At 38.9% G+C, this 21,181-nt stretch overlaps 3 protein-coding genes across 8 annotated transcripts in view; 2 read left to right on the top strand and 1 right to left on the bottom strand.

Annotated features, from left to right (window-relative positions):
- Positions 1-36: 36 nt before the first annotated feature.
- On the bottom strand, positions 37-8,485 carry srpra (SRP receptor subunit alpha). 2 transcript variants are annotated; one of them, XM_044203859.1, is made up of 15 exons: positions 8,328-8,485; positions 8,069-8,206; positions 7,658-7,741; positions 7,354-7,517; positions 6,969-7,129; positions 6,714-6,876; positions 6,062-6,212; positions 5,808-5,932; positions 5,535-5,656; positions 5,349-5,435; positions 4,442-4,614; positions 2,655-2,868; positions 2,189-2,352; positions 1,518-1,616; positions 37-1,338 (listed from the first exon to the last, which is right to left on the bottom strand). In XM_044203859.1, exons 2-15 carry the CDS (start codon positions 8,189-8,191, stop codon positions 1,210-1,212), a joined length of 1,959 nt encoding a protein of 652 aa, XP_044059794.1. In that variant the 5' UTR covers positions 8,192-8,206; positions 8,328-8,485; the 3' UTR covers positions 37-1,209. The 2 variants fall into 2 exon arrangements, with proteins under 2 accessions (XP_044059794.1, XP_044059795.1); XM_044203860.1 differs by lacking the exon at positions 8,328-8,485 and having other exon boundaries at positions 8,069-8,316.
- Positions 8,486-9,937: 1,452 nt separating this feature from the next.
- Positions 9,938-12,763, top strand: LOC122879586 (toll-interleukin 1 receptor (TIR) domain containing adaptor protein). 2 transcript variants are annotated; one of them, XM_044203871.1, is made up of 3 exons: positions 9,938-10,382; positions 10,659-11,276; positions 11,473-12,763. In XM_044203871.1, the coding sequence occupies exons 1-3, from the start codon at positions 10,376-10,378 to the stop codon at positions 11,529-11,531; spliced, it is 684 nt and encodes a 227-aa protein (XP_044059806.1). In that variant the 5' UTR covers positions 9,938-10,375; the 3' UTR covers positions 11,532-12,763. The 2 variants fall into 2 exon arrangements, with proteins under 2 accessions (XP_044059806.1, XP_044059805.1); XM_044203870.1 differs by lacking the exon at positions 9,938-10,382 and having other exon boundaries at positions 10,613-11,276; positions 11,473-12,079.
- A 1,478-nt stretch (positions 12,764-14,241) lies between these two features.
- Positions 14,242-21,181, top strand: part of st3gal4 (ST3 beta-galactoside alpha-2,3-sialyltransferase 4) — a 33,037-nt gene continuing 26,097 nt past the window's right edge. Inside the window, exon 1 of one of the 4 annotated variants that reach the window (XM_044203866.1) lies at positions 14,242-14,531. The gene's annotated coding sequence lies outside the window, so the exon portion shown is untranslated. Of the gene's footprint in view, positions 14,532-16,411; positions 16,775-20,994; positions 21,077-21,181 lie in introns of those variants that run through there. The other 3 variants (XM_044203867.1, XM_044203868.1, XM_044203865.1) reach the window with 3 other exon arrangements.

Raw genomic sequence — 21,181 nt, forward strand, 5'->3', positions numbered from 1 at the left:
ACCATGTTCCTCTGCAACATATGACAGAACAAGTTCCAAGTTTACAGGCTGTCAGAGCATATAGCAGCTTTATTTAGAAATGTTTACATTCTCATAAATTAGCTCAAATCTTCTGTATAACTCTTGATTCTCTCTTATTGCACTACCACAAATTAAAGGGGGCTGGAGATGTTCAAGACTTAAAGTTTCTCTTACAACTGAAGAGTAAATCAAGAGGGGAACACATAAATAAAAAGGGCCAAAGAACTTCAACTGACCATAGAGAAGGTCTAGTCTGAAAATCTATAGACAACCTGTAAGAACTAAAAAAATTAACTTACAAAATATCTTTCCACTTTTCATCAACTATAAACTTATGAATCAAAGTCTCCATTTTGTAAATGTGTTAACTGTGTGTTAGGCAGGCGAGGAGCTCTGGGAGATGACTTTCATAGAACAATCCATCCAGAACTAGTGTACCACAGTTGTTGTGGTCAGGAGATCAAAGAATCAGCCTTGACTGAGCCTCTATTAACTTCATGAGTGCTGATATTCATGCCCACTTTATGATCAAATGTTGTAAACAGATTCAGGCTGCTCCTCCTCAAGACATGAAGGAGTGGTTTCTGACCTGAACTGCCATGGTACTCTTGATGGATAAACACCCATGTAGTGAAAGGGTTAACTAAGAAGACAGGAGACAGATAGGCACTATGGTCACTAAGCTTTCCTCAAGCAGGCAGCTGCGGAAATGTCACATCCAGCAAGCCTTCACGACCTGACCTCATTTACATGAAGAGGGGAAAACTGACAGGTGGGGAATTTTTTATAAGTCTTTACTGTGTAAACCAGTAAAAGAATGACATTTACAGCCTAGGTCCATTTAGTCAGCTCAAATGTCTTGGATTTGGATGTGACTTCACGTTGTTTCAAAACTCAGTCTGATCTGAGGTACTTTTCAATGTAGGCCCAAAGGTTTAGAAAGTATGCAAAGGGAGGCCCCTCTGGCTTTGTTGCAAAATGTTGTGTCTTTCAAAGAGCACACTTGTCCTTTACTTTGAGAATAAAGTCCTGTGCATGACATGAGTTCTTCATTTGATGCAAAGTAGAGAGGACAGGACAGGAGGATGAGAAATGCAGGTTAGCAGGGCTAGAACATCTCACGGCAGTGTGGCAAAGGTATTGTTGGCTTTGTTGCGACGATGAATAAACAGCAGAACATGCAGCCACTTAAGCCTTCATCAGGGCACCAACGACAGCGCGGGCATTGAGGCTGCGCAGGTCGTTGTAGGTCTGCCCTGTGCCTACAAACACAATAGGCTGGCCTGTGATGTAAGTCATGGAGATGGCAGCACCAACCTGTGAGGGAGGAAGGATGACGCATGAGTGCTATCAACTTTCAGGCTGCAAATTATCCATAAGTCATAAAAACAGCCACAGAGAAATCAATCAATAAATTAACTGCATCAAAAGATCCTTTAGAGGCCACATCACGTGATTAAAGCCACATGGGGATATACAGAAAAACATTCAAATACCTTGTCGTCGATTGTGTCAAACTTAGTGAGAACAATTCCATCAATGAGGCGAGGCTTGTCAGACATGGAGTGGTCTGCCAGAGCCTGATTGAACTTTACCTGAGGACACGAGGAAAGGAAAGTTGAGTCATCCATGGGAAAACCGGCGACACAGAGTTAATATGTATTGCACCATCTTTCCATCTCACTATTTACAAAGTGTAGTGGAGGAGAAAACGCACACCTGGACAATCATAATGACTAGATAACAAGACAGCTGATCAGTGGAGCAACACTGACCTTTGCTGGAGAGTTTAATAATAAAGTAAATCAATTTTTTCCCCAAAGCATTTTCTTATTTAGTCATTACTGTTAATGAAGGGTGATCTGAACAGGTGCCTCTCGTCTGTGCATAAATCTGACAAAGTAATGCACATGCTGGCAAAAACCATAAATCCCTGCTTCAGTCAGTACCGAGTTCTAGCGGCTGATCACATAATTATGCTTAATTATTGAAGCAAATGTTTCTTTAGAATTAAGCTGTGACTGAAAGGATTTGGAGAGTTCCTGGAAAACATTCATTTTAATTCAAGTTACAATGACGCTGACTTTTTCCTCAGTGTCAGTCATCAGTTACATTTTCTCTCAGTGCACGATGTGTCTGAACAAAAAGTGTGAATTTGTGGTCTCACCAGCTGGTCAACTGCCTCATTGCCCACCAGAGCCTCCCCAACAAACAGCACTAGGTCAGGCATGTTGACTGCGATAAGTTTGGCCAGGGCTGTCATTAGGGGGGCGTTGTCCTGCATACGCCCAGCAGTGTCCACCAGCACCACGTCAAAGGCCTGGTTGCGAGCTGGAGGGATGAAACACAGAAGGTATACATGTGACTTTACCATATGGGTGACAGTAATCATTAATAGAAATGACTTGTAGCCTACACAAAATTCAAAGAACACCTTATCACCACAGGAGCTTCATGGGCTAAATTTCCACCTCCATTCCTCTATACCTCTTCTTTATGACTGAGGTGCAGCACACGCAAGTGGAATCAACAAGGAAACACAGCTTTATATTCTCCCGGTGGGCTAACTTCATGTTCACTACAAATCAGTCAATATCAGTTAATAATCACTCAACAGGAAAGAAAGTATTTACCATAGGCAATGGCCTCCATGGCAATTCCAGCAGCATCCTTCCCGTAGCCCTTCTCATAGAGCTGGACCACCGGCCGTCCTCCATGCTGCTCTGGCGGATGCAGAGAGTTCAGGCGGCGCTGATGAGTGCGGAGCTGCTCCACTGCCCCGGCACGAAATGTGTCACAGGCTGCGATCAGCACAGTGAAACCATTCTCTATGAGCCAGAAAGAGATCTGGACCAAGACAGAGACGTTTAGTTTACATGAACACACGTAGGACACAATCTGGACACAATGAGAGGCAAAAGTGTAACAAATGAATGCTAACATTTAAAGAGTTACACTCTGAAGCAAAATATCCAACGACTAGAGCTGGGCAAATATTCAGTATCATTAATTATAAAATAATAATTATAAAATAATTTTAATTATAAAATAATAATCGATTCAAGTGATTGTTTTTTCACAGAAATTTTGACATACATACAATTCAATTTAGCTGCTTCAATTTCAGTGATGGCAAATGAAGCAGTGATGGTTTTTATATTTATCATGAATATGCACGTCATCTATTGTGAATGTCATTTTGTCATCATTTCTGTATTAGACCTATTATATACCCCTGACATAATGCTGAAATAATTATTTCAATATTAATTTTGTCTGTGTGGTCCACCCCTATTAACAACTAACAACTAAGCTGTCAGAAATTCTATAATTGGAGTCTGATTAATTAAACACTACACTAGTATATTTGGGTTTAAACTGCTATGTTATCTACTGTGCATATTAACTATTTCATACACTTCATGGGAATTTTTAATGAACTCCCACACAAACTCTTTGCACAGGCACACAGCAGAAAGGGGTGGAACATTTCACTTGGCTGTGGATAAGCTGGGTAAATGTAAACTCCCTTTTCACCAAGATTTAAAAGAACTGAAGGATCCATCTAAAAAATAAGAAGCTGTATAGCTATATAGGCTTAACATTCAAAACAAAGAAATTTAAAATATGTGTTTATTAAAGAATTTGAATGTCATTTGGAGGTCACTTTACTCCGAAGACCTTCCAGCACCCCCAGTGCAGGCATTTTAAACACGTGAATTGTATCCCATGTTCTACTAACAGAGCTACACATCACCACAAATCAAGGCCAAACCATAGACTGTATATAAAGATGGACAACATGACACTTCCACAAAAGTGAAGCCAAAACATCTCGATCGCCCCCTGGTGACTGGCTGCAGTATAGGTCATAAACCCCTCCCCCTCCATGTTAGTGGATGGGACATGAGCCAAACTAAAAAGTACATGTCAAATAAATTTTCCCCAAAGATGGTTTCTGTCATTTTAGGCAGTTCTTATCACGCTGATGCATGTTCAAGTGGTCACTTTTCTGAAAAGTTTGGTTTTAATTAGTTATTTGATGCTATAAAAAGGGGGTTTGACATCATGATTGACAGCTGAGCCCTGCTTGCAATTGAGTCGGCCGGGGGTATGGGCAGGACCTCAATCCTGTGGCTCCAACTCCGATCACTACTGCGCAGACTCTGGCTCCACATGACGTCACCAGCGCAAGATGGGCTGCTCCCGTATACGGGATATTTTGGCTTCATTTTTGTACAATGGAAGGAAGTGGAGACGCGTCATCCATCTTTATATACAGTCTATGAGCCAAACCCACACAGTAAAGCCCCAAGGCTAGAACTGGCTGCCTGTGTGGGTAAACAATCAGCAAACCACAGAAACAGAGCGGCACTTACAGGAAAATGATGTCATTACCCTTTTAACAATGACAGCTCACCTTGGCCAGGTTGGTGGACTTTCCAACCCCATTGACACCACAAAATGTAATGACAAAAGGCCTTCGCTGGCTCTGCGCCTCCATGACATCTCTCAGAATATCCACCCTTCGCTTGGGCTGCAGGATCTGCACCAGTGAGTCTTGCAGGGCCTGCTTTACTGTTGAGGCCACAGCTACACACACACACACACAAGTTTTGTTAGAGTTCCTCAGCATCATGTTACATGTTATTCTACATGCTATACTGCTATTTACTGACACAAATGATCTCATATACTCACAGTGACATTATTATAGTTATTAAATTGTGCTTTTGAACTAGGGGGAGTAAATTCGGACATACTAAAAGCACGGACTACTCTACACACAACACTACCATGTTACATGTACCTACACCTGCTAAGGCTGATGTTACAACAATATTATGCTACATAAATTTTCAAAACTAAGTGTATACCTAAATTTTAGGAATATGATAATGAAAGTACACTTTTTAAGGCCCTGCTTGATTTGGTTATGAAAATCATAAACTGATATAGAGAATACTGACTATTATGTTTTTTAATTGGAAAAATGTACACAGATAGGCTGATGACAAGTTGCACTGAGGTTTATGCTCTCAGTAAGGACTTTTCCCTTTATCTTTAATATAAGTATGTGTGATGTTTTATAAGTGTTTATAACAAAATTCTGGTCTGAGCAACATTTTAAATTGCATCCATTTACTGTACTAATCATACAGACAATGTTGGGGGAAATGCATTACTGTAATCACATTACTTTTCCCAGCATGTACACTGGTGCTCTCAGAGAAGGACAAGTGAAGGTAGAGAAGATGCACACTGCATTGTAACTAAGCCTTGCACCAAATGAAAAGTCTGGGTATGTTAAATAAAAATGTACTTACTGGTGAATGTGCCCATGACTTTGCCCTCCAGTTTTTTGGCTACAGAGTCACAGAGCTGGAAGGCAATGTCGGCTGCTACATTCTTTGCTATAGGATCATAAAGGAGAACAGTGAATAGCAGAAAATGCACTTTTAAATGATTCAATAAATCAAGCAGGTTAGTGAGCGAGAGATATGATATCATACCGATGAGGTGGTCCCTCATCTTCTCCAGTACTGACTCCATGTCATCCCGGGTCAGACTCTTGGACCCCACCAGGCCCTTCAGCATCCCAAACATGCCCCCAAAACCGCCACCCTTTTTGGTGCTGAAATCAACAGACAAAGCTGGGCAATTGTTCACAGTGCAACTTACATTTGACACAAAGCAAAACATGTCAGAGTTTCGAAAAAATAGCATAAATATATAATTATATACCCTTCAAGAATAATCCAAAAACTAAACAAACACTCTCTTACCGTGTCTTGCTTGTTTCACTGATAACCACTCTCTCCTCTTCCTCCTCCATCTCCATCTCCTCTTCCTCACTGGACTCATAGTCCACAGACAGCAGGTCACCCTTCATGGAGCTTAGCTGCATCCCCTGAAACACATCCAGGACATCAAGAACTTGGTAACAGACCCTTTATTTTAACATTATTAATGTGACTAATACAGCTGTCTCTTTAACTAGAAACCTCTTAGGGTGGAGCGGAGGGGAGGGGGTACATACCGGGTCAAGATGTGCTTCCTGGTTCTGTTCGCCACCATTTGGGGAACCGTCTCCATTCCTCCCGCTGTAGTCCAGCTCCTTGACGCTGCTACCACCCATGTCCCAAACACGCATTTGTTTCTCCCTAGGCTTCTGAGGCTTTGGGGACTTACTAAGAGTACGATGACAGAATATCACAATAAAGCAATCAGAAATAAGCAATTATACATGCTTTAAACTGGGAGACCTCTTTGCTATTCTAAAAAAAAAAAAAATGTGATCATTTAAATATTGCTAGTATTTTTGATGAGTATTGAAAAATATGTAACTATTAGAACTATGGTTTTGACTCTAATAAGGACAAGCAAACCAGCAACACTTTATGTAACCTGCATTCATTTCAACACATCAGATCATTCCTTTAATGCTCTTTAAAGCTGGGCCATTCCTCTTCCACTTGGGGATCAAAACTGTGCATATTGCTGAAATGGAACTTTCACAGACTTGAAACGGGGCAATCGGAGAGTGCCTGCCGACAACATACAAATCGCTGTGTGCATGCTGATTCTACACTGCTGTTGGTGAATCATCTAAGTAAACCAAAATATACCTGTACAAACAGCATTTATTTTATATTTATCTTGTTGACATTCATGAATGTATTTTCTCTCACCTGGGTTTTTCAGTAGTTACCACCAAGCGCTTGCGAAAGAATTCCTCTCTCTTCTTCTGCATGACCTCGTCAGGAGTCAAGCCCTGGTTACCATTCTCAACCACCTTCTGCCCAGAGGATGAGGCCTTGCCTTGATCCGCTTTGACAGGCTCAGCTGCAGGAGCTAGAAAAGATTGGAATATGAAATCAAGTCAGGATTGAGATTGGAATTATATTATGAGCTATTTTAGATCAACCACCTCCAACAGCACTTACCCTCCTTTTTGGTATTTTTATTCTTCTTGCCACCCTGTTCCTTGCCTTTGTCCCCACCTTTTGTCTCAATCATCGACTTCACAGTTTTTTGGGATTTCTCGGACTGCTTAAATGTCCGCATGGGGGCGGGACTCCGAGTTTTGCTGATCTCCTCCGTCTCTCTAGTGTTAAACATTTGATATATGTCAGCATGGGCAGGACAAAGAAGATTGTGGTTAATGAAGCATCTTTAAATGTTGCTGAAATACACTTTTGATTTTCACAGCATCATTGGTCTGATTTATTTTTATTTTTTTTATATATGGGATATACATTATGACACAAGTTGCGCTGAAGCTCCTCATTTTAAGAAATCACCTCTATGAGTGAAACTGTCTGTCCTTACCTAAGAAGCATCTTGAAGTCATCCTCGAATTCAAAGTTGTTGTTGAGGAGCCTTAAAGCAGCCTTGTGCTCCAGCTCATTCTTATAACGATCCCTAAAATGCAGCTGAACGTCATCTATGAACTTGTCCACATATGTCAGCGTCAGGATCTTTTGAAAACCCACCTGGACAGAGACAGAGGGATCAAAAGAGTAATCTTTAATGTGTAAAAATAAAAACAACATGAATATTAGTCGCAGATTTGCAGTGTAGATCTCAATGGTGTTTGATTGTAATTCATTTAGTGTACAGTTGAGAGACTTACCACAAAAATCAACTCAAACTCATTGTCGAGCTTGTATTTAAGACTCAGGCCCTCATGAGTAAATGAGTTGTTCCCACTTCGCTCCTGAAACATGACAAACATCGTTGACATGTCAACAGGAGCTAAACACACATGTCGTTGCTGCTACATCTAGCCTTCTCTGTATTCCTAACCATGTGAAAGAAGTCACTGCTGTAGCACACACAAACTATATCAAAATTCAGTTTATAGTTCGTAATAACGTGATTTTTAGGTTATTCACACATCAAAAGCCGCCAATTTAGTACACTTACGTTACGAAATAAGCTAACGTTTGCTACCTCTTAGCGTTAGCATTAGCTGTCCAAGCCATACCGAGAATTAGACAAACACAGACGAGTGTCAGGATTTTCACCTGTCCCTATGTCCCACCTGAAGGATCACGGAGCGAATCAAAGCGTTGACAGGCCCAGTGAAGGATTCAGTGACACCGGCTCCCTGAAAACACCACAACACTATCCCCCCTTTGCTGAAGATGGTGAAGAAATCTAGCATCTTGCCACCACGTATCTAGATTTAAAAAACACAAACGGAGAGAAAAAAAAAGGTGAAACGGAAGGCCTACGATACGTGAATAGCCCTGTAAACCGATAAAGTGCTAGTGCCTACTCTTCAAATAATTAAATCTTACCAGATAATACTTCACTAGATAAAAATCCCCCACGAGTAAAAGCCACCACCAGAGTAAAACTGTTTTAGACACGTCAGATGCAGAAACCGGAAGTGACGCTCTCTTCCGGGGATTTTTTTTTCTGAATTTCGTGCATGCGCGGTAAACGAAACATACAGCATCGTATTTCACTTAGGGAGTGTTTAAACTTCTTCATCCTCTTGATAGTTGGGCTAAAAATGACATATTGTTGGTTTACCTATACAGAATTTCTACGGAAATATGGAATTCCAGCTGTCTATGATGTAATACCTTCTGGTCTTTTGAATTGAATGCAAGGAAATGACACGTTTCTAAAGTGTAAACTTACAGTATGTTAGATGGTATATGCATCACAGACTACCAATGTCCTAATAGTCATGTTAGGAGACTTTGCAAGGGGTTCACAACCCCTCCTGCTAAGCTATTTTGGAACTCCAGATTTGAAAATATTAAATGGTGCCTTCAAGATTCAGAGACGATATTGATGGAGAATGTGTGTTTTGCAATAACGAAACTGAGACTACCTGTAATTTATTTTATGATTGGTATTCAATTATTTTGCTTAGGTAAAGCATATTTCTGTAAGACACTGCTCCTTTACACTTCTTCACCACTATATTTCAGGTAAATGTTGTACCCTTTGTCCACTACATTTATATGACAGCTGAGGCTAGAAGTTACTTTGCAAATTTAGATTTAACATACAAAAAATATGATCAGTTTATAAAATTTGATGCATAGATTAAACTACACACAATTATATAAAGTAGATTAAAAAGTAGATTAAAACTCCAGTGTAATAATAATCCACAGTATAACAATCACAGTGGCCATTTTTTCAATGCATTGAGTATTTTTACATTTGATATTCTAAGTACATTTTGCTAATGTTAAGCTATTTACTGTTACAATAGCCCGTTATTCTCGACCCCAAAGTTTTTTCTTGCTTCATTTCTTAGACAGATTTTTTGCAGACAGGACCATTTTGTGTGTCATTTTTTATATTCCACTTGATTTTGAAAAAAAAAATGTGAAAATGAAAGCATGACTCTATGTGCTCCACCAAGTGGTTAAATAACCCAACAAGAAAACCACTTTAGAAAATTATACATACTGACTTCCCCTAATGTAAAAATGCTACAGTGGTTCACTCTGGGCATGGACCACGCTTTCATAAAGGGCATCAGTACTGAAAGTGAGAAGTGGCCATGGCCTTCAGGGAGGAGCTGTAAATGCATAGTTTTGTAGATTTGTAGAAACACATTGCCTTCACACTATCCCCTTAATTGTCCCTGCATGACGTCAATTAAATTTATCTTGTCTTACACATATTACTTATAAAGGTAGAAAACTTCCAGTTGTGTGTACATAAGTGCGACAATTGTCTTAAATTATGTTTGTATGATAGAATGTTTAACATTTTCTACACAACATAACTTGTAACTCGAGATGACTAAAAGTCATATACAACACACATGTAAATATGAAATACATAAAATATGTAAATTGTATATAAAACACACACACAATAAATTGTGACAGTCTCACTGATTAGCTTAGGAATTTTATTTTGGATTACAACGGTTCATGGTGTCCTTCCTGTTGTTAATAATAGAATATTACCATCCAGATCGGAAAGTAGTCTTATTCTAGCCTTTGAAATGTTCTTTTTGTTGAAAATTAGCAGAACTCTGCTATATTGAATTTCATTTATTTGTCCATACAGCATGCTTTTGACAAAGGGTTAACTATCTGCTCAGTGAAGTATAAACTTTGCATTTGAAGTTTGACTGCACACATTGAGGTGTCACTTTCCGCTGTTAACAACTTCCTCTTTTTTCTGGTGATGCCAGTGACACTCTACAAAGTTTTCACTTTGTCGTTGTTAATTCTGTTGCTCTTATTGGATTATGTCTTATTGTTGCAACAGATATTTGTTTAGCTACAGTTCCAAAGGAGACCATTAAACATTTATTTACTGGAAGTATTTTGGTGAGGCGTTGAACAGGCATGATGATGTTAACAACATGCATGGTAAGTTAAGGTTTCAGTCATTTAATTTCTAATGCAAACCTCATATTTTATCTTTTTGAATACTATGTTTGTGTTTTATCTGTAGCTCATATAATTCCACACTCTTTCTCTTGAGTTGTCTAAAAACATTAGACTTTTGTGGAATATATGTAAATTGTTCACAAGACTGATGATTGTGCTATTTGTATTAATGTCCATGCTTCCATAGCTTTATGACTTATAGATGGACTAGGAAGGATTCATATATGTGTACAGTTTGTCTCTTTCTCGTTTCAGGTTGGTTCCAGAAACTCTTGAAATCAAGAGTGTCTTTATCTGCACAACATGAACAAGAGGCACAAGTGACAGAAAACTCAGTGTCTTCTGTCAGCAGTATATCAACTTCACCTTCATCTGCATTGTCATTCTGTTCTTCGTCATCATCACCAGGGACAACCCCTTCTAAACCCCTAATGCGACAGTCTGCTCTGAGCTCACTGCTGCGATGGAGCCGAAAGTATGACGTGTTTGTGTGCCACAGCTCTGTGGACAGTGACATTGAAGAGGCAGGACACTTGGTCTCTTTCCTGGAGGCTTCACCCCGCAGCCTTAGGTGCTTTCTACGGCAGAGGGACGACTGTCCAGGAGCTGCAATTTCCACAGAGTTATGCGAGGCTGTGCAGAACAGCCACATATGGGCTCTGCTTATCACTCCTAACTTCCTGCAGGATGAGTGGTGCAAGTATATAATGCACCAGGCTCTGGCAGAGGGGCCCATGTCCAATCGGATTATTCCCCTAGTTCGGAACCTGTCCCGCTCTCAGTATCCTCAGGAACTGAAGTTCTACTTCTACATTGACCTGAGCAGGAACCCTGACCGAGGTTATACTCTCCTCAACAAAACTGTGCTCAAGTGTGAGTATGGTTCATAGACATAAATTGAGCCTGGTCTTAGCCCCAAGTTTAAAATATCTGTTGAATATCTGTTTTTAGCCAACAGTTCTTTCCTCTCCTGATTATGTCAAATTAGCATTTTGGTTCTTGTAAAAGATGCCCACCTGCAAATGATTCCACAGTTTCCTTAATAATCTCCTCTTGTTTTCTTGTCCAGACCTGGAAGAAAAGGAGGAGACACTTGATTGCAATGTGGACAGCTCTAGCAATGGATAAAGTGGAGAAGGCAGCTCTAAAAAAAGACATGTTGATGTCAAAGTATGACCCCGCTGAGACTTCACTTCCAAGTGATAAAGAAGAGAAATGAAAGCTGCAGTGACATTTGCTGTGATCATCATCAACAGTAATTAAAGACCGTGATGAAGGGCAAGAGGATCTGAATGGAAAACACTGCTGCTACTGACCGAACTCATGTACAGTGAACCTTTATCACATCATGTCATGATTTAAAGGCAAGTTAGACTTTTCCTTGTGCATACTTAACACTGGGTGTGTGGAAAGGATGTCCATACAATGAACAGGAAACATTTGATTCCAAGCAGCAGAGGGGTTATTTCCTGTATCAGATCTAGAGAAGTGCAGTGTGGTGACTTAGTTAAATGGCAGTTTGAAATTACAGTCACAACATATCACGCCTTTTGCAAGAAATCTTGGTGTCTAGTTTGATAACAATTTATGTTTTGAGCAACATATCACTAAGCTTGTCCAATCATGTTTTTATCACCTCAGAAATATTGCAAAAATCCGACCTATTTTAAATCTTAGTGATGCAGAAACTGTTGTACATGCTTTTATCTCCTCACGCCTTGATTACTGTACCAGTCTGTTCACTTGTCTTAATAAAAAAACTCTGACACGACTGCAGACTGTACAGAACTCAGCTGCTAGGCTTTTAACCAGGACCAAGAAGTACGTCCACATAACACCTGTTTTAGCCTCTTTACATTGGCTCAATATTTGTTTTAGGATTGATTTTAAGATCTTATTGATTACTTTTAAGGCTCTTCATGGCCTGGCTCCAGACTATATTTTAGACCTTGTAATCCCTTATGAACCTTCACGTAGTTTGAGATCTTCGGGCAGGGGTCTCCTGTCTGTTCCTGAGTCCAGGATTAAAACTAAGGGGGACAGAGCTTTTGCTATCAGGGCCCCGAGGCTCTGGAACAACTTGCCCGAAGAAATTAGGTTGTCTGAGTCAGTGTCTTCGTTTAAGTCTCTTTTCAAAACACATCTGAAAGCATATCCCGATTTTACCTGAACTGGCTGATTATTTTATTGCTTTTGTGCTCTATAAATAAAGTTTTATTATCTTATTATTATTATATCTGCCATTAATGATCCCATATCCTGGGTAATTATGTTCATAGTCTTATCTTGTTACACATAATTCAGTTGAATTTCAGCCCATGACATTTATTGATAAAGGGAATTAAAGCACCATAAATGAATGTGACCGTCTTTTTAACAGAGTAAAACAAATGACAGTATACTATAATAGGATGAAAACATTGTGATACAGATATGTTTACCACTAGGTGGTGTATTTTCCTGTTTTATCCATTAGACAAGAGAGAGTGTTAGTGAGGAGATGCCACTCACGAAGGGGTGATCTCTCTGGAATCAGCTTGTCTATTTTGAAGCTTTTATCATAAACGTCAATTAGAACATAACTATGTGTCTCTATATATGTATCTAAATGTGTGTGTGTGTGTGAAAGAGAGAGCGAGAGTAAAAGGGAAGTACCCGCCCATAACAAACTGCTGACAGCGGCATGACCTATTCACTGAAATGGACTGTAAGTAATGATAGAGGAAATGTAATTCCTGTTGAGAAAAGATACAGCTAAACACAGCAAGAGATCAGACTTATGGATCTGGTCTGCTGGTATTAATGTTCTAAGTCAATATTTCTGACTCTGAGCTAGTCTGAACATGTTGAAGAGTTGGAAGGAATAGCCTTTCTCCTCCTTTCAAAGAAAAAATTACTTACTGGCAGATAGTTGGCATTTGGAACACTCAATGTAGAATATCAGGTATTCATTGAATCAACTGGGGCATAACATTTGTGATCCTATTTTTTTTCCACAGGCAAGGCTTTTTTTCTCTCTCTTAACATGAGACACCATCTGCCTCCAAGAAGTGCTACGTGTTCTCCTTATCTGATTTTTATTAATGCTGTATCATCCTTCCATTTCTCCATCCCCCTAAACAACAGCAGACATTTAGGACCACAATAAAAGACCCTTGATAATCGCCTCTTTTGTGGTAAGCCAACGTTGTAAGATAAAAATGTAGACTAATCTCTGAAAGGCACAGATGTTCTACGAGGCTTTTGTTGTTACCATAACAAATCCTTCTCCAGATGACACACACACACACACACAGGAGGGAGCTTCCTGACTTCTGAGAAGAGCAGTTTCACATGTAACATATATAAATTATATTGAAAGAAAAGTAACATGAATTTAACTTTCATACATTAATAGTCAAGACATAGCCTACTGTATTTATCAATGTCAATATACAGAAATTACAATCTGCTATTTATAAATAAAATAGGACAGGGTTCATTCAGCGTACAGTCGTGTTAATTTCGTTAGCAAAAATTGTGACAAAATTTATTTGTCAACCTTTTTTTTTGATGACCAAGATGAGAAGTTTAACTGACTTCATTAAACAACAATTGTGACTATATATATCTCATAGACTGTATCTATGCTATATCTCCATATAACATTGTTCACGAAAAAAGCGGTAAACTAAAATGGAATTTAAATATAAAAACTTTAACACAATCTCTCTTTATTTTCATTGAAAAAATTACTAACTTTTTTTCAAATAATCACATAGGCCTAATTCAAATCTCCATTTTGTCTCTGCATAGCTGTAGATTTCTCTTCCAACGTGCTCAAATCATGGCTTCCTGGTAACTTTTGCGCACCAGCAACATGCTGCCAACGGTGTTCTAAAGCCTTGAGCTAGCTACAGTACGAACCCTGAAACCTGGACAACGTGATGGTGACGCAAAGCTTCATGATGGCAACAGCAGGATTTGGTTGGAAAACAATGGGTTGACGTTTGGACCCCTTTCAAATATAATGCCACAGAAAGAAAAAAAAGTATTGTCAGGGGAAAAAAGCCTTGTGGCTAAAAAATAGCTGGGAAGAAAACTACAAACCTGAAGAGACACCTCAAGGGGCGCCACACAGAAATTGAGGTAAGGATATGTTTAGCCTATGTTATCTTATCAGACTATTTCTTGGCCAGGACTAGTAACTTCCTGAAGTCTCCACTGGTTTTGATTGGCTCATAACATCCCGCAAAGTGGCGAAATTGTTGTTTTTAGACTTAGGTTTTTGTATGGATTAAACAAATGAGAGAAGTTTGTTTAGTTTGGTTTGCTAAATTTGCCATCCATACTAAAGCTTGACTTGACTTGACTTAAAGCAAGCATAATATAAATGCAACACACATTTGATGGTCAGGTCCTGATGATTTTGAATGGCTCTATTCCATCTAAATGTAGTATATTTTCAATGTCTGCTTGTTATTATAATGCACAGCATTTTATGTCTACTTTTTTATGTTGAAGTCTTCTGGGCAGTAGCATATAGAGGGTTTTAAGGGCCGAAACTAAATATATTAAATAATTATATAATTAAATACTTAAATAAATTAATAAATGTATAATTATATAATAAAATGCAGCCAACAGCAACAACACTCCAGATGTTGGTCCCTCTGGGAGAAATATGCAGTTAGATTGAGGAGGGGTAGCGTAAATCATCGTCATTAGCAGAAGATCATTGACATGGAAAAGTTCATTAACCTGTGTACTTCAACACAACCATCAGTTTCAGCCCACAGGCAGCCTTCATTTATGTGGCCATGGTATTTGGATGTGTCTGGATCTGCCTGGATCAAAGTTCATTAGGGATGAACTTTGATGCTCACACAACATTACTGCTTCCCTATGGGCACCTACAAAAAAGATGCACATTTTTCCATATTCCCAAGCAGTCTCTAAGTAAGGAGCATAAGTCTCTGCTCAAAAACATGTGTTTACACCACCTTATGCTAAAGGTGCACCCTAAAGATCAACCACACCTCACCCAGATCTGAATGTACTGTAGGCTCTTTGGCACGATAAAGGGCCTGCACATGTTCAGGAATCACCTTGCTACACGAGACTTCTCCCTTCCTAACAGACATATCACTGTCCAGACAACAAAATTGCAGGAGTTGAGGATAAAGCTTGATAACAATGGGCAACAGGTTTTTAACGTGAGAGTAAAGGCTGCTCAGCTGGCTGAGGAAATCTGAATAATTTGGTTATACCAGGTGTTGAATATACTATACAGAGCTTTCCAAAATAGGACCTCAGTTGACTAAAAGGAAAATACAAGCTTAATTTGATCATTATTTCATAAAGGTGAAAGTTATCTTGACCCCAGAGGTGGAAACAAACCACATAATACAATTTTGAGGTACTTGTGCTTTACTTGAATAATTCCATTCATCTGACAGCTTTAGTTAGTACTTTGCAGATTCAGATTATCAACACAAGTGATACTCAACAAATAAATTATATTTAAATTATGTATTTTTATAAACTAAGCTACCCAGCAGTATATAAAGTAGTTCCAGCTGCAACATCTAAGTGATGTTGACACATTAATTAATCAATAATTATATAATATATATTATTCTGAAATGAACCCTTCTGCAAAATGAGTACTTTTACTTTGGGTACATTAACTTTATATAGATGCTTTTATGTAGCCTACTTAAGCAAAACTTTGAAAGCAGGATCTTTACTTGTAGCACAACTGAGTGCTTCTTCCACCATTGCTTGTCTCTGTGTTTCACTCTGTTATCTGTTGCATTCAGGAGTTTAAAAGATCACAGCCAACAGCAAAGTCTTTCCAGATGTTGTCCAGTTTGAGGCGGATTGAGGAGGCATAGGGCAAATAATCATAATAAACTAGAGATCACATGGAAGATTTCGGAAACCTGTGTACTTCAAGTTCAATGCCAGCACGTTTAGGCTTCATTTTGTACATTTTTGCAGCCATGGTATTTGGATGTGTGCTATGTAGTGGCCCAGTGCGCGTACCCACACGCGCATGCGTCCCTGCACTGAGAGAAAAGCAGAACGTGTTGTAACAGATAGAAAGCTTTCCAGTAAACCGTTATATCAGCCAGCAGACTTCATGTCAGTCAGACCGACAGTAAACTACCCTGCGCGGGGTTTGTTTCCGCTACATTGTTCAGAGGGATGAGCTTCGAAGCTCAAGTCACATTACCGCTTCTACCCGTGTGCGCGACACGCAGGCACAGGCATATTTCTGGTTTTCCCACGCAGCGATTGTCACCAAAAGCAACGTGAAATTGTTTGCAGCGTACTGTTGTACAGGCTCGCTCCACGGATTAAGCCTCATCTGTCGGGCAGCACTGCTGGTGAGTGAGAACATTCAAACCCCTTCCGTGCTGACACAGAAACAGCGTGTGTGTTAGGAGTTTTGTTGTTGGGAGGCACAAAACAGCTCGGATCTGTTGTAACTGGCCTCACTGGATCACAAGATATCAAACTGAATTGGGCTGGAACGAGTGTTGATTTGTACATTTATGTAAGTGTGACATATTTTTCCGTCTCCTTTGGGTGGATGGATGGATGGATGGACTGTAGATTGGGATGGAAACAACTTGGCTGACATATAGTTTCGAACATGTTTCGATTCAACCACAGGCAGTTATTATGTTCCCTGTGATCAGTGGCATTGGATCTAATTTGAAGTGGAATTTAAGTCACTAAAGCATGAGCCTCCAGCTTTTATTTCTCAGCAACTCTAGTATAATATAATATTTCTGGCCATTGCTGATAGTTCAGAGGCAAAGGAGCTGCATTGGCATTGTTGCATTAATGCCATATTAACTGTTGTCATCAAGAAATGTAAATTATTTAAAATTATCAGTCCAGTGTGTTGCTTATTGCTGCAAACCCAAACCCACAAATTTGCTACATACTCCTGAAGATAGCAATGCAACATTTGACTGAAGAGTACACACATTTAGTTTGTTTCAGATCTGTTACTTTACAATAGTGTTATTTTCTTTATTTGTAACCCCTGATGTTTCATGTCATGGGGCTTTGTTTTTTTTTTTTTCCACATTGCAACTTGAAGCAAACTGGCTGACAGACCATGCCATATGCAGTAGTGACTCTGTCGTGAAGCACTCCTTGAATCAGTCGTTGCAGTCTGGCTGAAAACCAGTTAAGATGTGTTGAACACACATTTGCCCTCTAAACATTCATTTAGGCAAATTCAGTCAAACTTGTTTATGCTAGTTTCTGCAGAAATTGAAGCAAAGATCCACCTGTGTATTTTAGTTTGGCAGCAACAAGAACAATATATGAGAATAACTAAGAATGCATATTATATTATGGGTTTCACTTGCCAATTACCATGCTTGCCATCATATTTATTATATGTATTTTATCAACCTTTATACTGTATAAGTTATGTAACAATCTCCTTAGGTAGACAAATTGAAAAGGTCAAATTGCTGCTGCAAATCCACCTGATGGCTTTGTATTGTACTTCACCTTCCTATAAGGTACTTATGCGATCAGATCCTTGTTCCTTTTGGGCACTGTGCCACTGATCTTCACAGCTGGATCAAGTCAGTGTATGTCACACCCTTAAACACTATCTACCAGTCCAACTGGTAGATAGTGGGACACCTGGGAAATTATTCAGCCCACGCTGAGGTCTGTCATCACAGCACAGAAATTAAAATATACCCATACTACCCAAACTGGGTACAGAAATTTAACTGATAACAACATACAATATTAATATGATCACCTCAAGTGATTTCACACTTAATCTGAAGTGCACTCTTTGAACTCTCTGAATTGCTGATGGCTGCAATACCTTTTTGTATTGCAGTGCAGTCCTAAGAGGGCAAAGGGCATAAAAGACAAACAAAAATTAAAAACAGATATTAAGATGAGTGCAGACAACATAAAAAATTATATCAGTAAACCTGTATCATAGATTGCAGTTGTTGTTTTTGACTGAATTGCAATGTACAGTATGTGTGGACAAAGTGGCGACTGTGGCCTAGTGGTAGAGCGGGTCGTCCACCAATTGGAAGGTTGGTGTTTCTATGTTGAAGTGTCCCCAAATTGCTCAGGAGGGCTGTGCCTTCGGTGTGTGAATGATTTACTTTCTTTGAACTGATGAGCAGTTGGCACCTGCCATCAGTGTAAGAATGGGGTGAATGGGATATGTAGTTGAAGCGCTTTGAGTAGTTGGAAAAGACTAGAAAGGCGCTATATAAGTACAGTCCATTTACCATTTACCAAAGTAATAACTTACGGTGTCATACAATCCCATTCAAAAATACTAACAACCACAGAGCTAGTTCTGACACAGTAACTGACAGACTAGTGCTTCTCCTGAGTGTGCAGCCAGTAGGTGAAAAAGATAATTGTAATTATACAAAATAAAATGAGTATGGATTGCAGGCAAACAAGGGCATTTTAAGCAGCTCTCCACATCAAATATTGAGAAAATGTATTTTTAAAATTTGTTTCACATACCATTAAGCTCCCACCAGTCTCAAAGGAGGTGTCAGCACAAAAAAAAGCGGTAGTGTTTCCGCCGCCTCATGTTGAAAGCGAGTGAAAGAAAGATACAACTTATTTTTAATACTATTTTTCTCTTTTAAATACATCTGTTTGCAGGATGCATAGCGATGAGGTAATGTATCTATTTGTGGTTATGTAAGATTCATAACTGTAATATGATGATTGTGAAACAACTGTAATCTTTGTTTTAGTACCATTCATACAGGGCTGTCAACGAATATTCTAAATTAAATTATATAATCTAATTATTAAAAAAAATCTGACATATGATAATTTTCAGAATCCTATGAGGCACTGAAAGCACTGCATGACAGACAGGAGTCACACAATGTCACTTTCATTGATTGCTAATTAAATGTAGGTCTAGCTCAAACGAGCAAATAATTCAGCAACAACCTGGTGATATTGATGGCAGAGAGTTGACAACCCAACTCGGCCACAGAGAGAGTGATTAGCACTCCGACGAATCTAAAAAGCCCCGTTGAGAAATACTCTAAAACCTCACCGGTAGCCCACCTTAGAAAGGATAAAAACCGAAGGTTACCGTAGTTATTTCAACTTAATAACTTAAGATAAACTTAATTTAAGATTCATTTTTATGAAAAACCATTTTGATTCTTTTGATCACGAAATGGACAAATATTCTGACTTTATGAACGCTTCAAAGGTAGGGAGTCACCACTTTGTTTTCCATCTCTCTTGTTTACCATGTTGGTAAATCTGAATTAATTATACTTTGGTGATCAGGTTTCTGTAAAATGAACTTAGAATTTAATCGATCTAACAATGTGTAGCATGTACATGTTAATAAAAGTTTAGATGTACACATTTGTATGTGCAATCTAAGCAGTTTAGAACTAGTTTAAGCTGGTGACCCGGTGGGCTTTAAGAGGTTTTATACATCCAAATAACTTCTATAAAAACGAGACAAAGCGTCTAATTGAGATTGGGATTTTGGTCAGTAGAAGGCAAAATTGTGGAACCTTGTGATAAAGTTGTATGCAAGCTATGTAAGTTGCAGTTAGACTAGCATTCCAGCACTAACAACCCGAAGGCACATCTTGAAAATGTGCACCCAAAACATAATTTGTAATGTTTAGATCTTTTAAAAGACATGTTTATGTTGAAACAAATATACCTATAAGTAAATATGTCTCTTGTTGTATTGGTTTGCCATCTTATGTATATATTGTGCAAAAATAAATATTCAAATAGTTTGAACCTATGCCTCTTTTTTTTTAGAATGAATAAGCACAGCAGCACAAACGTCATTTGTGCTGCTGTTTAACCCAGAGGAAACTTAACATAATGGTTCCTGGAATAATGTGTTTAATAACCAACCATATTCCTACCTAAACCTCTGCAATGGGTAAAATATTTAACACTGACCTTTATACTTAAAGGGGCAATATGTAAGATTTGGCCAAAATTGTGTCAAATGCAGTCATATTCTGGTGTACTTGTCACTGCAGTGAAGGCCCATGGGCCTCCATGAGTCCTTGAGGGGGTTTCATGGACATTTCATGGATCTTATTCTTATTGAGTGTAGTCACATTTAACCCCATAAGAGCACAGGATATATGTAAAGCTGTCTCTGAAGGTCTGGGGCCCCAGGTTCACTTTGTGTATAGTTTCTGGTCATTTCAGTAACTGCAAATTTGTTAATATACACACTCATTTACAATATCAACTGAAACGACAGGGGCCTATTACTAGGCTCCTTTAACCTGATTCTGCATTATCACCTAATCTTGAGACCCCTTTATTTGTTGGATGATCCTGTGTTAATACCTTTTTATTATTTAAGTTTAGTGATGTGGTAAATAAATCTGTTGATTTGTTTATTTGAAGGGCACAGTGTCATGGTTTTGCACTTTGAGTTCAGTCATTTCCTGTTTTATTTTGAAATAGGCTCCTTCCCTCAAGTGTCTTTTAGTTTTGCTTCCAGTCTTTGATTGCTTTGATTGTTTTCACCTGTGTCTCGATCAGTTTCACCTGTGTCTCATTGTCTCCCCAACCTAAGTGTATTTAAGTATGTGTCCTTCCTTTGTTCAGTTGTCAGTTCATCGTTGTATCTTGGTCAAGTACTCTGGTTTCTTGTACCTGTGAGTTCTGAATTCTTTGTTTCCCTTGTATGTGCCTGTCTGTGAATTTTTTTTGCCTGCTTTGCTTGGACTTGTTTTTCTCTTTTGGATTGCTTACCTGCTGAG

Source organism: Siniperca chuatsi, linkage group LG7 (genome assembly GCF_020085105.1).
Source record: "Siniperca chuatsi isolate FFG_IHB_CAS linkage group LG7, ASM2008510v1, whole genome shotgun sequence".
Classification (NCBI taxonomy): domain Eukaryota; kingdom Metazoa; phylum Chordata; class Actinopteri; order Centrarchiformes; family Sinipercidae; genus Siniperca; species Siniperca chuatsi.

Bases quoted from the DNA above. Each gene is read 5' to 3' on its own strand.
- srpra (XM_044203859.1), bottom strand. From the start codon at position 8,191: ATGCTAGATTTCTTCACCATCTTCAGCAAAGGGGGGATAGTGTTGTGG. The intron at 7,518-7,657 runs GTAAGTCTCTCA...GTCTCTGTCCAG, and splicing joins AGTTTGAGTTGATTTTTGTG to GTGGGTTTTCAAAAGATCCT. The intron at 6,877-6,968 runs GTAAGTGCTGTT...AATCTTTTCTAG, and splicing joins TAAAAATACCAAAAAGGAGG to CTCCTGCAGCTGAGCCTGTC.
- LOC122879586 (XM_044203870.1), top strand. From the start codon at position 10,628: ATGTGTACAGTTTGTCTCTTTCTCGTTTCAGGTTGGTTCCAGAAACTC. The intron at 11,277-11,472 runs GTGAGTATGGTT...TTTCTTGTCCAG, and splicing joins CAACAAAACTGTGCTCAAGT to ACCTGGAAGAAAAGGAGGAG.